The 13,139-nt window shown below is 37.8% G+C and overlaps 1 protein-coding gene across 1 annotated transcript in view; it reads right to left on the reverse strand.

The window, feature by feature from the left end:
• LOC126175204 (aminopeptidase N-like) overlaps positions 1–13,139 on the reverse strand; it is a 223,922-nt gene that overhangs the window by 52,602 nt on the left and 158,181 nt on the right. Inside the window, exon 15 of the mRNA XM_049921813.1 lies at positions 1,031–1,186. Within this exon, the coding sequence (XP_049777770.1) occupies positions 1,031–1,186 (156 nt within the window). The remainder of the gene's footprint in view (positions 1–1,030; positions 1,187–13,139) is intronic.

Raw genomic sequence — 13,139 nt, forward strand, 5'->3', positions numbered from 1 at the left:
GTTTTTGCAACTTTCATTACAGACTTCTTAGACACAGGAATAAAAGACTGTGATATTTGAAGCTAACTGAGAGTTGTTATTTCTTATTGCTAGGGTGGCACTCAAGCAGGGTCATGTGATGTTACATGATGTCAAGTGGTGATCAGTGCTGTGTTGTTAGTAGTCAGTTTGTAGTTCGTTGTGAAAGCAGAAGGCTTTTTCAGGCCAACAAAGAATGTTCCTTGTTGAAATTCGTTTTTCGTTTTTAGTGAAAATCATTTAAAATGTTAAATGAAAGATTCACAATAAAATTTCCAGAGACAGCAGCTCCTGCAAAAAGTGTTGTACAGAAATTGATCACTAAATTTAGAGTAACAGGTTCAGTCTCTATCACCAAACAACTGTGTAAAAAAAGTTTGTTCGCTGAAAAATATTGAATGCGCTCACAAGACCACGGTAAGAAGTCTATGAAAATCAACTGCTGTACAACATTTTTTGTAGGGAACTTGAACGGACATGAGATGAAATTGTGCCTCTGTAAGTATCAGAGAGTTCTAAATGAGTAGTTGACTGAGCACATTATTTCCCAGCTTCATAACTGTCTAAGTATCCACAGAAATTAAAGTTGAGTTAAGAAGTTTTCATTAAGGCTTTTCAGTGACTCATTCTTCTATGATAAGGGACAGTACAGGTTCTAAACCATTTATGGTATTAACTGTTTACTTCTTGTTATTCTACATACGAAACATGCCTACTGACACAGGAAAAAACTGAATCAAAGAAGAGTGGATGGCCTTAAAACATTTTTTGCTTGTCCCCGGAATAATTAGTGTTTATTTCTGTCATTGTTTAGAGGGAGAAATCCTTCATATTAATTTTCCCTTAATTATTATTTTCCATATTAGTATAGGCTCCTGTATAAATAAGAGCAGTTGGGCATGCTCTGTTATACAAACGAGAGAAATAATGCAGGTTTATATGAACTGGACAAGAGCCAGCACAGCCAGAAGCTGTTGTTAGATGAAATAACATGTATACAGACTCCACTCACCGGGAAAGCAGAACCTTTGGGTTGTCAACCAGGAACTCAATTGCAGCAGCAACAGCTTCTCCATGGTGCTTTCTTAGTGCTCCCTCCAGTAGTATAGGTAGGTGTCTCTGATGGATGCTGCCCTCTGTGCCACCTGCAGTCGTCTGCAGCATGTGTCTGCAATAAAACTTTGGTCAGTGTCAGAACAGAAGCCAACCTTTACTATACAGCCTTTATATTTGCAGTTTATAGTGGTATTGAGAGAAGAGGAATATGTATACAGATCAGAATACCTACAATAGCTTCAGTGGACAGTCTTTGCTTGAGTTTCTTTCGTCCTTCCCAGCGTCCTTTATCAAGCCAAAGCCAGGCAGGGACTGGTATGGTAATACTTTGATTTCATGGCAAACTAGTCATATCCATGTATAGGCTATGCGCTCCCAACAGAGACTGCCAGTGCTCCCTGTGGAGGAATGTGTGTACTCATTCTGTCTGCATCTAGTGCAGCCACATGGTCAAACGTGACATCAGTTTTCAAAGTGTTTGCCAATCATGTATGTAAGACGTTATGTGGGAACCATCTCAGTATTTACCAAGGTTGATGTGGAAACCGCCTAAGAACCACATCCAGGCTGGCTCCTATCGTTAACCCGTGAGGTGGATTTGATGTGGAACCAGTGTGCCTCTCTCTTTCCTGGAAGCAGTTGCTTCAATGTGCTCAGTTATCCTTGTGGGTGTTTTGAATTTATTGGAATGAATTATGTCAAAATTTGCTGGCCATTTACAAGACTGTTAATGTATATGTCACACTGAATGAGTCTATCAAAATTGCCATATATATAAATCTATACTGATTTACTGTTTCAGACTTTTCAGCACTGTCCATATTATCAGATGGCAGTAGTAATTAAATGCTAAACAAGTGACTCTTGATTTTATAATTCAAAGTTCATGCGTCTCCACCTCAGCCAGTACATTTATATCAGTTCTGTATAAGTGTGTCTCCAACTACTAAATGATCTTTCAAGTTATGCATGGCCTAGCTTCGTTATTTTGTTATCTATGTTTACCAGTGTTCTAAAGTTATCTATGTGGCATTTCTTTTACAAGGAGAGATATGGTACCAGACTAAATCCCTCCTCCTCCAAGAAATTGCTTTGAAGTGTTGTGAATAATTATTTATACACTGAGTATTTACCAGAATTTATGAGGATATCCAATTTATTCATAAACATTTTAACTTGGTCAATAAAAATAAGTTTTAAAATACGTATTGCCACATAGTTGTGGAAGCATAAATTGGCTAACTACTTCTGAAGAGACTCTCTCTCATGCATGTCACAGAAACTAGAACTTTTGCAGTGTTTATTTATTTATTTATCCATCTTCAAACATTTGTGTGAAATTGATGTTGTCACAAGTAATATAAAAAGAAAGCTTGTTGGACTGAAAGTTAACTAAATATCTTGTTTATGTCTATTGATGCTAACCAAGCAATTTCAGAAGGAAACAAACATCCATTATGAGCTGATGTGTGAGTTGGTCTCCTGATGAAATATCATAGCAGGTAGTTAGTTGGTTATTTGCATTTTGCACAGGTCATAATTGCGATCTATTGCTATGGTGTGAAATGAGTCAGTTTTAGTAACATATTACACTTTCTCAGCATTAAATATGTCAAAATTTTGATCATTCACATGATTTCTTCTTATGTTATGGATTTTTTTAACATGAAAACAGCAAATTATACTTAACTACATTCAGATTCTACCTCTCTCTCTCTCTCTCTCTCTCTCTCTCACACACACACACACACACACACACACACACAAACACACACACACACACACACACACACACTCTTTTAAACACATACACACAATACTACTATTCATTCAGAAATTCTTCTTTAGAATTGAAGAAATTGTCAAGCATATTGATTTCAGTTTGTGGTTGGATTTAATAATATTATCTATTAAATTCCTTACATCACTGGATAGGTGTTCAAATATTTGTATAGCTGAGTACCTGATTACACTGCAACACAAAGGCTGAGCGATAGATAGTGTAAATAATTTTTCCTTCTAATATATTATTTGCAAATGAATTTTACTGTTGTTTTCAGACTGATTGTTTGTTGACAACATACTTCATAAGGGAGTAAATACACTGTGAGGCTGTTGTCAGTTACCCAGTTGATCAAAGAGCTGTCTGTCTACAAGAGGTTGTGGAATGCACATTACATATTCTCCTAACTACACACTTCTGTTCAATGCATAGCCTTTACATCAGTCGTGAGTTACCACAGAATATGATGCCAAGAGACATTACTGAGTGAAAATAGGAAACTTAGTCCACTTTTTGATATTTTAGTGCCGAACTCTGATGATTTCCATAACACAAAAGCTGCAGAACTTAGACATTTAAGACCTGCAATAGATGACTTCCAGTTGAGGTTCTTATCACTATTGCCACTTAACAATTAAAAAGAGTCTATTTTATTTATTGATTCTCTCACATGAATTATTTCTAATGTTGTGGTCAGGCCTTGTGCAGCACTGAATTTTATGTGCTGGTATTGTGTTTTACTTAAATTCAGTGACTGCCCATTTGCAGAGAGCCAGTTATTGGTTCTCAATAAAATATAATTTTCATTTTCAAGTGTTCAAGTTACACCATTAAGCCTGATTATAATGATTGCAAAGAGAAATGTTTCAGCTTCTTGGGAATATGCTGGAAGATTATTAACATACTATTCTGAAGATGCTGTTTCATTGTGTACATTCCTTGAGTTTCTTAATACAACTCTCTGCACCCATAAAGACAGACATTATGTAAACAAGTTACCAGCAAGATCTTTGATACTGTGATCTTTGATGAGTTTCTCCAGGAGAACAGTGGGTAGCACAATGAAATGCTTTTGACAAGCCACAGAGAATACCAGTTAAAAGTCACAAGAAAGTCTCTGAATGCTATACAAATATGAAAAGCAAGATACTACTTTGAAACCACATATGAAGTGCTGTAGGGAATAGTACAGGAAAGCTGCATTAGTTGCAAAAAGGCATAAATGATTGAGATGTCAGAAAGGGGAGCAAGAAAACGAAATCATTTTGGAAAGTTATTAATAATGTTATAGACAAACATGATATAGCAAGTAATAAATTTACCGTGAAACACAGAAATAAAACTGTGAATGACCTACTTCTAATGGCCAATATATTTAATGGTCATTATTTTAATTGTAGCTCCAAGGCTGATTATAAGCAAATATGATCTAAGCACAAATGTAGAAATTCTAATAAGTGAAATAACAATGTATCTACATCCACTAACATCCAAAAAAGTACAAACAGCTCTCAGTAAATTAAAGAATAAAATGGCCAGTAAATGTGATGATGTAGTGACTCCCCCATACACATTCCATGGTACAGTCATGTAGGCTGGGTGAGAGATCCATGGTTCCGTGCCACAATGTGTTTATTCTTTCTCTTGATTGTATTGTTATTCCTTGCTTTGTCTTGTCGACACTGAATGTCAAGCAAACTGATTTTGTCTGTGTAATTAATTTATATGTGGAAATAAATCTTTGCACAAGTTAACTGCATATAATTGGTACTGCCAGACATGATCACGCATTGCAATACTTCTGTGCCAGCTCCACACCACATCAAAATTACAACTGTTATTTCTGCACCTGCCACATCAGTCTTCCATTCAGCACAAAGATAAATTCCTCACCAGTGCCTATCAAGCCAGCCTCAAATAATGGAGTTATCAGCAGGGCTGTGATCAAACCACTGCCTCCTTGGCACTATAACCCCTTTTGGCTCACACAATCAGACAGCTAAATCATCTTAACACATTATGGCAGATGAAATGAAATATAGTTAAGTGGTAGCTGCAGTAACGGTAGACCTTTCCACAGAAGTCCAAGACATTCTGGCTATGCCTCCAGAAACTGAATGACATGCTGCCATAAAGAATGCATTAATTATGCAACTGCCCCAGTCTGAAGCTGGACAAGCTTTTACAAACGAAGGAACTAGACAACAGAACTCTGTCCCAACTGTTTCATTGCCTGCATACTCTTGCAAGTAATAGTGTCAGTAATGATATATTATGCAATATATGGCTATCCTGACTGCCAGTGGATGCACAGAAGATTTTAATGGTATTTCTTCGATGATTGAACGCATTAGCACAAGCAGCTGATAAGATCGTGGAAATGTATTAGGTGACAAGTGTCGTGATGTTGGCTACTGCACCAGATAACACAACCTCAGTGACTTTGTTGTCACTAAAGTATCATCTAGCTGAGCTTACAATACAAGTGACCGCACTATAGAAAGCACACAAAAGGCAATGCACACACTGATGATCAAGTACTTGAAATCATTTGCCAGTGACACACAACATATGTCGGTACTACAGAAAATTTGATGAAGATGCACAGAAGTACATACCACCATGTAAAGTGAATCGTGATGCTGATGCAGGAGCAGTTACAATGATGTATACCAGCAACACACAACATGTGTTTATTACGTATTGCTACACATAAGTGCAGTACCTGATAGACACCAGAGCAGAAATATCAGTGTATCCTGCAACCAGGTTATGGCATCACAGCCACAGTTATGCTTGCCTGTATGCTGTAAATGATACAAAGATTACAACATATGGACATGTCACTTTACTACTCATCCTTGGACTGTATTGTACCTTTGAGTGGCAGTTTAGTGTGGCTGATGTATCACACTCCATACATGGAGCAAACTTCCTGGCATTCTACAGTCTGTACTGGACCTATGTTGGCAGTGATTAAGCAACACAACAAAAAACATGACTGCACAAGGTAAGGTGAACTGTACTATTACTACAACAATCAGAGTGCTTGCTGGAGGCACAGAATACAGGCAACTACTAAAAGATTTCCCAGAGATTACATGGCAGTCAGTAACATTAGCACATGTCAAACATATGATGGTCCATCATATTCTCGCTACCCCAGGGCCTGCCAACTTATGCACGTCCTTGATGTTAAGAACCGGATAAATTACAAATTATCAGAGAAGAGTTTCACATGTTAGCTCAAGGCATTTGCTGCTCTTCATGTGGTACCCAAAAAGGAGAATGTTGGCACCCCTCCGGTGATTACTGGCAACTAATGCTAGAACCATTCTGGACACATATCCCATGCTGCATGCAGAGGATTTCTCTGCTGGGGGTACAAGGTAAAACAATATTTTCAACAATAGATTTGATCAAAGTATACTATCAGATTCTGGTTGCTCCTGAAGTCATTCCCAAGACAGCTGTCAACATGCTGTTTGGTTCATTTGAGTTCACACGAATGACATTAGGGCTCTATAATGTATCACAGACTTTTCAGTGGGTCATGGATGAGATAATGCATGATCTAGAATTTTATTATGTCTATATAAACGATGTGCTTATTTTGTCTGCATCTGAAGAGGAACATGTGCTGCATTTGATGAAGTTGTCTGAAGACTTGCACGCACAAGGACTAGTAAGGAACCCATCAAAATGCATTTTTGGCATCAAGGAAGTCCAGTGTTTTGGCTGCACAGTGAATGCATGTGGCATTTGGCTGCTGAAAGACAAGGCAGGAACCACACATTTGTACTCACAGTCAGTTACAATCCAGCTGTTGTGACATTATCTTGGTGTAATAAATTTCTACCAGAGCTTGTGTTGCATCATGCATCAATAATAGCACCATTGAATGGACTGTGGAAGGGTGCATGTAGGCCAAATGATAAGACTTCAATGAACATGTGAGGCAGACTCCACTTTCATAGCAATAGTAGATGCAGCTCTAATAGCACATCTTGTAGCAAACATGCCGTTAGCATTAGTGATCGATGCTTTTGCTAACACAGTCGGAACAGTGCTGCAGCAGACAATAAACCAGAGTTGGCAACCACTTACTTTCTTTGACCAAAAGCTGTCTGCTTCTCAAGAGAAGTGGGTGACATATGATTGTGAGCTGTACGCAACCTATGCTGCAGTAAAAAAATTCAAGTGTTCTTTGGAAGGCCACAATTTCAGTATCTTTGCAGACCACAAGTCATTAATTTATGCCTTCAGAGTGAATCCAAGTAAGGCATCACCAAGACAGCTAAGTCATATTAATTACATTGGAAATTTGCAACTAACATCATATATGTGCAAAGCACTCTCTCAGATTGAGATAATGGACATAATTGAGCATACATCACCACACATTAAGGCCATAGCTGCAGCTATTGATTTTGGTGCCATGGCATCGACACAAGAAGAAGATGGGGAGCTGCATACTGTATATTGCTTGTGCAACAGTCAGGTTTCCAACTACAAAGAGTGACAATACCAGGAACAAACATAGACTGTTTTACTAGAATTGTGAACAGCTTTAAAGTGTGACCTCCAAGCCACAGTGGAGAGTTGGTGTACGGCCAGTCATTATATCTGCCTAGAGAGTTCATCCATGATATGGGAGATGAAACCATCACAGTATCAGACTTTGCTACCATGTTGCAATCCCACATACATTAGTTTTGTCCACTACATCCTCGGGTACACACCAGATCCTGCACTTTTGTCTTTGCAGATTTAGCCAACTGTTCATATGTGCTATTATGTAATGATGTGGTATGCAAACCACAGCAACCCCCATATGAAGGTCCATATGCAGTAATTAGTCATGGTGACAACAATTTCAAGATCAACATCTATGCCATACCTACCATGGATGCACCTGGCCATATCAAATGGGCATTTCAAGATTCACAGCCAACAGAAAAAGACCTTAGGAGGGAGAGGCAACAACTAAAGATTCCCTCACATGACAAACTGCAGAGGAACCATGATGAACATTGGATGCTGCCACACACGAAACATCGGCAGGTGCTACCACCCCACAGCTAGAGGAACACACTGATCCCAAAGAGAAGTCCCCAGGTTTCAAGTAAGGTGTGATGATGTGATCTGGATGGCATGTCAAATTTAATGAGATGTATTGCTGGCACTGGGGAGGGGGAATAGTGTAGGACTCCCACCAATACATTCTGCAGTACAGTGGTGTGGACTGTACAAGAGTTCCATGGCTCCATGCTGCATTGTGTTTATTCTTTGTTTCCGATTGTGTAGTCATTCCTTGTTTTGTCTTGTTGACACTGAATGTCATCCAAACTGCATAGGTCTGTGTAATTAATAGTGTATGTGGAGATAAATCTTTTAATGAGTTAACCACAATGGTATCCCTGGCAAAACTGTTAAATATAATGCTGGTAATGTTGTCTCTGAACTTGTTGAGATAATCATTGCCTCCTTTCTATTGGACCGTTTACAAGGAGACTTAAGCTGTGAACAGTAATAGCAGTTTACAAAAGTGATGACAAGTTTGACATTAAAAACTTCAGACCACTGTCACTATCACTATGACCTGTATTAAAAATAAATAAATAAAATTTGAAAGAATACCGTAAACTATGATAAATTGCTAGACTTCCTAAACAAAAAGCAAAGGTCTTTGAAGTGCACAATATAGTCTCAGATATGACACATCAAGGCAGACAACTTTCTTCAATTTCCTAAAAGTCACTTACAAAACTTCTGAGGATAATGAACTAATTTATAAATTTTTTGCAACTTTTTAAAACTTTTGACCTTATAATTGATGATATACTACTGTTAAAACCATTTTGGTATTTCCTATTATTTGTCTGATAGGGAAGAAAGAGCATAAATTTTTCAGGAAGGTAAAGGGTACCATTCTGAATATAAAAAAGTTAGTCATGGGATGCTTCAGGGTTCAGTATGAGCCCCAATTATGTTTTTTTATTGACAATCTACAACAACAGATTTTAACAGCAGTTACTGTATTATTTTCTGATGATAGGAGCTTCTTTATGAAAGGAAAGAATGATTATGAGTGGCAGCAGAAACAAAACAGTAAAAGCAGTAGAAAAAAGGTTAAAAGATAAGTGTTAATGATAAGAAAACTGTATGGATGATCTTCAACTATATCAGAAATAAAACTAAAACCAATTAGTAATATTTATATTTGAAAGTTTTTGTTTCATTAAGACTTATCAAAAGTTTTCAATTCTGAACATTTTGATAAACAAGCATTAAACAAGGATGACTTTTCATTGGGATGTACACACAAAGTCAATATATCAGGGTTGTGCATTATAAAAAGCAAAAGTTCTTTACAAAGCACTGCTAAGTAATACCCAAAGAACACCAAGCTTAAATAATTTGAAAGAGAACTGAAAGATGTACTAACACTCAATAGCCTGTACAGCCTTAATGAATATTTAGAAGAAAGCACGGATCACATTCTACTACAAAAAGAGCAGTATAAATGATCCACAAGACTACCATCTTGTTTCAGTGACATCCACTTATTGCTGAATCTTAGAACTTATCCTGTGCTCAAACATAATGCTGTGCAACAGTTCGACAGAAACGTGGAAATACCACAAGAAATGCATGCTTGAACATAATGCAGAGGCTATCCAAGCTTGCAGGTTTTGTTGTTGTTTTTGACCATGAGCAATGTCCTCATCATGTTGCAAGTGTCAGTCATTGTCAGATCACTTTTCTGTGTAGTTGTAAGTGCATTATGCTAAAGCTGAGTGAATCTGAACATGGGCAAACTGTTGGTGCTTGTATGGTTGATGATTAGTAACCAAGAGAGCCAAAGTGTTTGGCATTTCAGGAGGCACTGTACTGAAGATTTATACTGCATACAGGAAAGCACAGTAATGTCATCCATTAACTCACAATGTGGATGACAGTGTGTGTTGAGTGACCATGACAGACAGTCATTGAAGAGGATTAATACATAAAATAGGAAGACTATGGCTACAAGAGTCACTGCAGAACTGCATGTCACACTTGCAAATCCTGCCAGCACCAAATCAACATCAAGGGAGCTCCATAAGTTGGGAATTGCAGGATGAGCAATCATTCCAAAACTGCTTATCGTTCATGCAAATTCCTTTAACAGGAAGGAGTGGTGTCAGAGCTATAAAACCTGGCCAAGAGTGTCATTTGGTTGGATGAGTCTTGTTTCATGCTGTTTTCAACTTCTTGCTGAATTTATATCACAAGAGTGAAACATGGCAGGGGTCTGGTGACAATTTGGGTACCCATATCATGGTATTCCATGAACCGCATGGTTACTCTGCAAAGTCTCATTTCTGCCAAGGATTATGTGCCTAATTTAGCTGATCAGGTCCATTGTCTGGTAAAATGTTTGTTCCTCAATGGTGCTGCTGTGTTCCAGGACAACAGGTCTCCTATTCACACAGCTCACAAATCCAGGACTGGTTTTTTAAGCATGATGATGAATTCTCACATATATTTTGGCCACCACAGTCACCAGATCACAAAATTATTAAACGTTTGTGGTCTACTTTGGAGAGAAGGGCGCATGATCACTATCCATTTTCATCATCATTACATAAATGAGCTACTATTATGCAGGAAGAAAATGTAAGTTTCCCTTACAGGACCTGTAATTATCCATACTAACAAGGGGAGGCCATGACATTGGGATCATAGATTCACTTCAAACTTTGCACACCTTTAGTAGGCCATAAAAACAACATAATGTGCAAGTAGTAAGGTACACTACTCCAGGCTATTCCAAGAAAATTATGAGAGAAATTTTACACATCTAATTTGGCTTATGTGCCTATGCATAGGTGCCGGATATTAGAGTTCATGGTGGTCAAGTGGTTAGCCTTCGAGCTTCATAAGACAAACATGTATGAGGCGATGGTTTGACTCCTACTCAAACCTTCATTTTTGTAGTACAAGTGTAAATTCTATAATACTCAAAAAATTTGCACCTACACTATCTGTTCTTGCAACTTTAGCAACGTCTCACCTCTACGCAGGTTAACTGCCAGATGGGGCCTGCCTCTGTGCCCGCAGCTCGAAGCATCGAGGTGCAAAGTAGTTCTGAGTACCTTACCAGATTGCATGTATAAAGGATTTCGCTAATCATGACAGGCATACACTTTCAGGAAAACTCTATGTATTTCTTCCTTTACTTTTCCATAGTTTCTCCTAATAATTAAACTTAATTAAAAAAGTAAGTAGTTCAATAACAAGAAATTCACTAAAATTTCATACAAATACACAAGGTTTTTTTTTATTGAATTACCACTCAGATATCATATAAATTAAATAATATGACCAGTGATGAAAGAAATAGATTAAACATTAAGTCTGAGCATTAGTTGAATCATCACCTGATACACACTCTTCTTTCGAGCACTAACCACTTGACCACCATCAACTCTACGCCAAGCACCTGCACACACATACATCACTTACGTAACAGATGTGTAAAACTTCTCTTGCAGTTTTCTCTCTTGTAATTTTCTCTGAATGGCCAGAGTATTGCATGTTACTACTTGCAAGTTATGCTTTTTTAATGGCCTACTAAAGGTGTACAAAGTTTGAAGTAAATCTGTGATCAAAACGTCGTGGCCTCCCCTTGTAAGAATGCCTTTTGAATGCCAACAGTTCTCCTACTCTACAAGTGACAGATGTAGAAGGAACTTCAATCATGTCCCAAGGAAGTGTGTTGGGTCCCTTGTTGTTAATATTGTACATTAATGGGCCAGCAGACAATATTAAGAGTGAACTTAGACTTTTTGCAGATTCTAGTATGACAAAAAAAATTATTAGGTTAAATATATTTCAATTCTTTCAATTTAAATCTGTGTTTCATACTAGAATGTCGTGTTCCCAGTTTGGCACAGCTTTGCCACAGGAGACATGAAAGCGGTCGAAGACGTCCGTCTTCTAGTCGGCTCCTGATCGTTGTCAGAAGGAGGCTAGTTTTTGATTACGCAAAGACTTCTATTATTTGGAAAAGAACAACCTGGATTTCTTTACGTAATCAGTATGAATTTTATAATTACCTAAGGGACCTTTAACAATGAACAGTAAAAAGAAATTGCATTTGCAAATGAAATCATTAATAAATGGGGCAGCTATGAGTTGTGTAGAAGACAAGGGGCGGCCTTCTGTACACGACCAGGATGCCACAGTATTCTCCGCTGTAGTAAAGGCTGTTTGACATTTATAAAAATAATATGGCATGGAGGTTAAAAAAGTATAAAGGAGAAGAACAGAATAAGAAATCTGGTACCGAGCGAGGTGGCGCAGTGGTAGCACACTGGACTCGCATTCGGGAGGACGACGGTTCAATCCTGCATACGGCCATCCTGATTTAGGTTTTCCGTGATTTCCCTAAATCGCTCCAGGCAAATGCCGGGATGGTTCCTCTGAAAGGTCATGGCCAACTTCCTTCCCTAATCCGATGAGACCGATGACCTCGCTGTTTGGTCTCTTCCCCCAAACAACCCAACCCAACCCTGAGAAATCTGGTAAACACTAAATATATTCAAACAATTCTCACTAGCAAATTAGGGCTTATTTATAAACAATATAACTTACATAAGTACTTTTCTAACTGTATGGTGCGATCAGATTTCAGCCTGCCCTGTGCTGTCTCCTTGGTTTACATTTTTGTCACAAATTACAGTAATTACTTTTCTCCTTCATTAAAGACAATTCTTGCACTGTTCAACACCTTCATAACAATAACTTGCCGATTTACTGTTTCGAACATAAATTACTTGAATTTTATTAATTATTGTCTGCACGCTGGCAAGACCGCTCACTTTTCTAGCTTAAAGTCGACCTTCTTTACGTTTTCACATTACAAGCAAAAGTAGTATATTAAAATCTGAAGATCTACAAAAGTATTTTTTTACTGTCATCTTTTATTTAGATCGAAGTGGAACGTCAGTTCAGCTTCTGTTAAAATGTTTCTTTGACTGCGCAATCAATGTATTAGCATCTGTGCTAGATGCGCATCTTTACAGTTACGTAAATTATATAAAAAAAATGTCTTTCAAAGAATATGTCTCATCTCATGGGTTGATCATTTAATATACAGATAGGTGAATGCCTTTCCAAGGGTACTCACAGCTTTCATATTAGGGAAATCCCAATAATATTACAAGATGATGCAGTTGGGTATAATGAAGTACAGTCAGAATGCAGCTCTACAAATGTTCAGTTAGATCTTGAT

This window comes from Schistocerca cancellata, chromosome 3 (genome assembly GCF_023864275.1).
Source record: "Schistocerca cancellata isolate TAMUIC-IGC-003103 chromosome 3, iqSchCanc2.1, whole genome shotgun sequence".
NCBI lineage: Eukaryota > Metazoa > Arthropoda > Insecta > Orthoptera > Acrididae > Schistocerca > Schistocerca cancellata.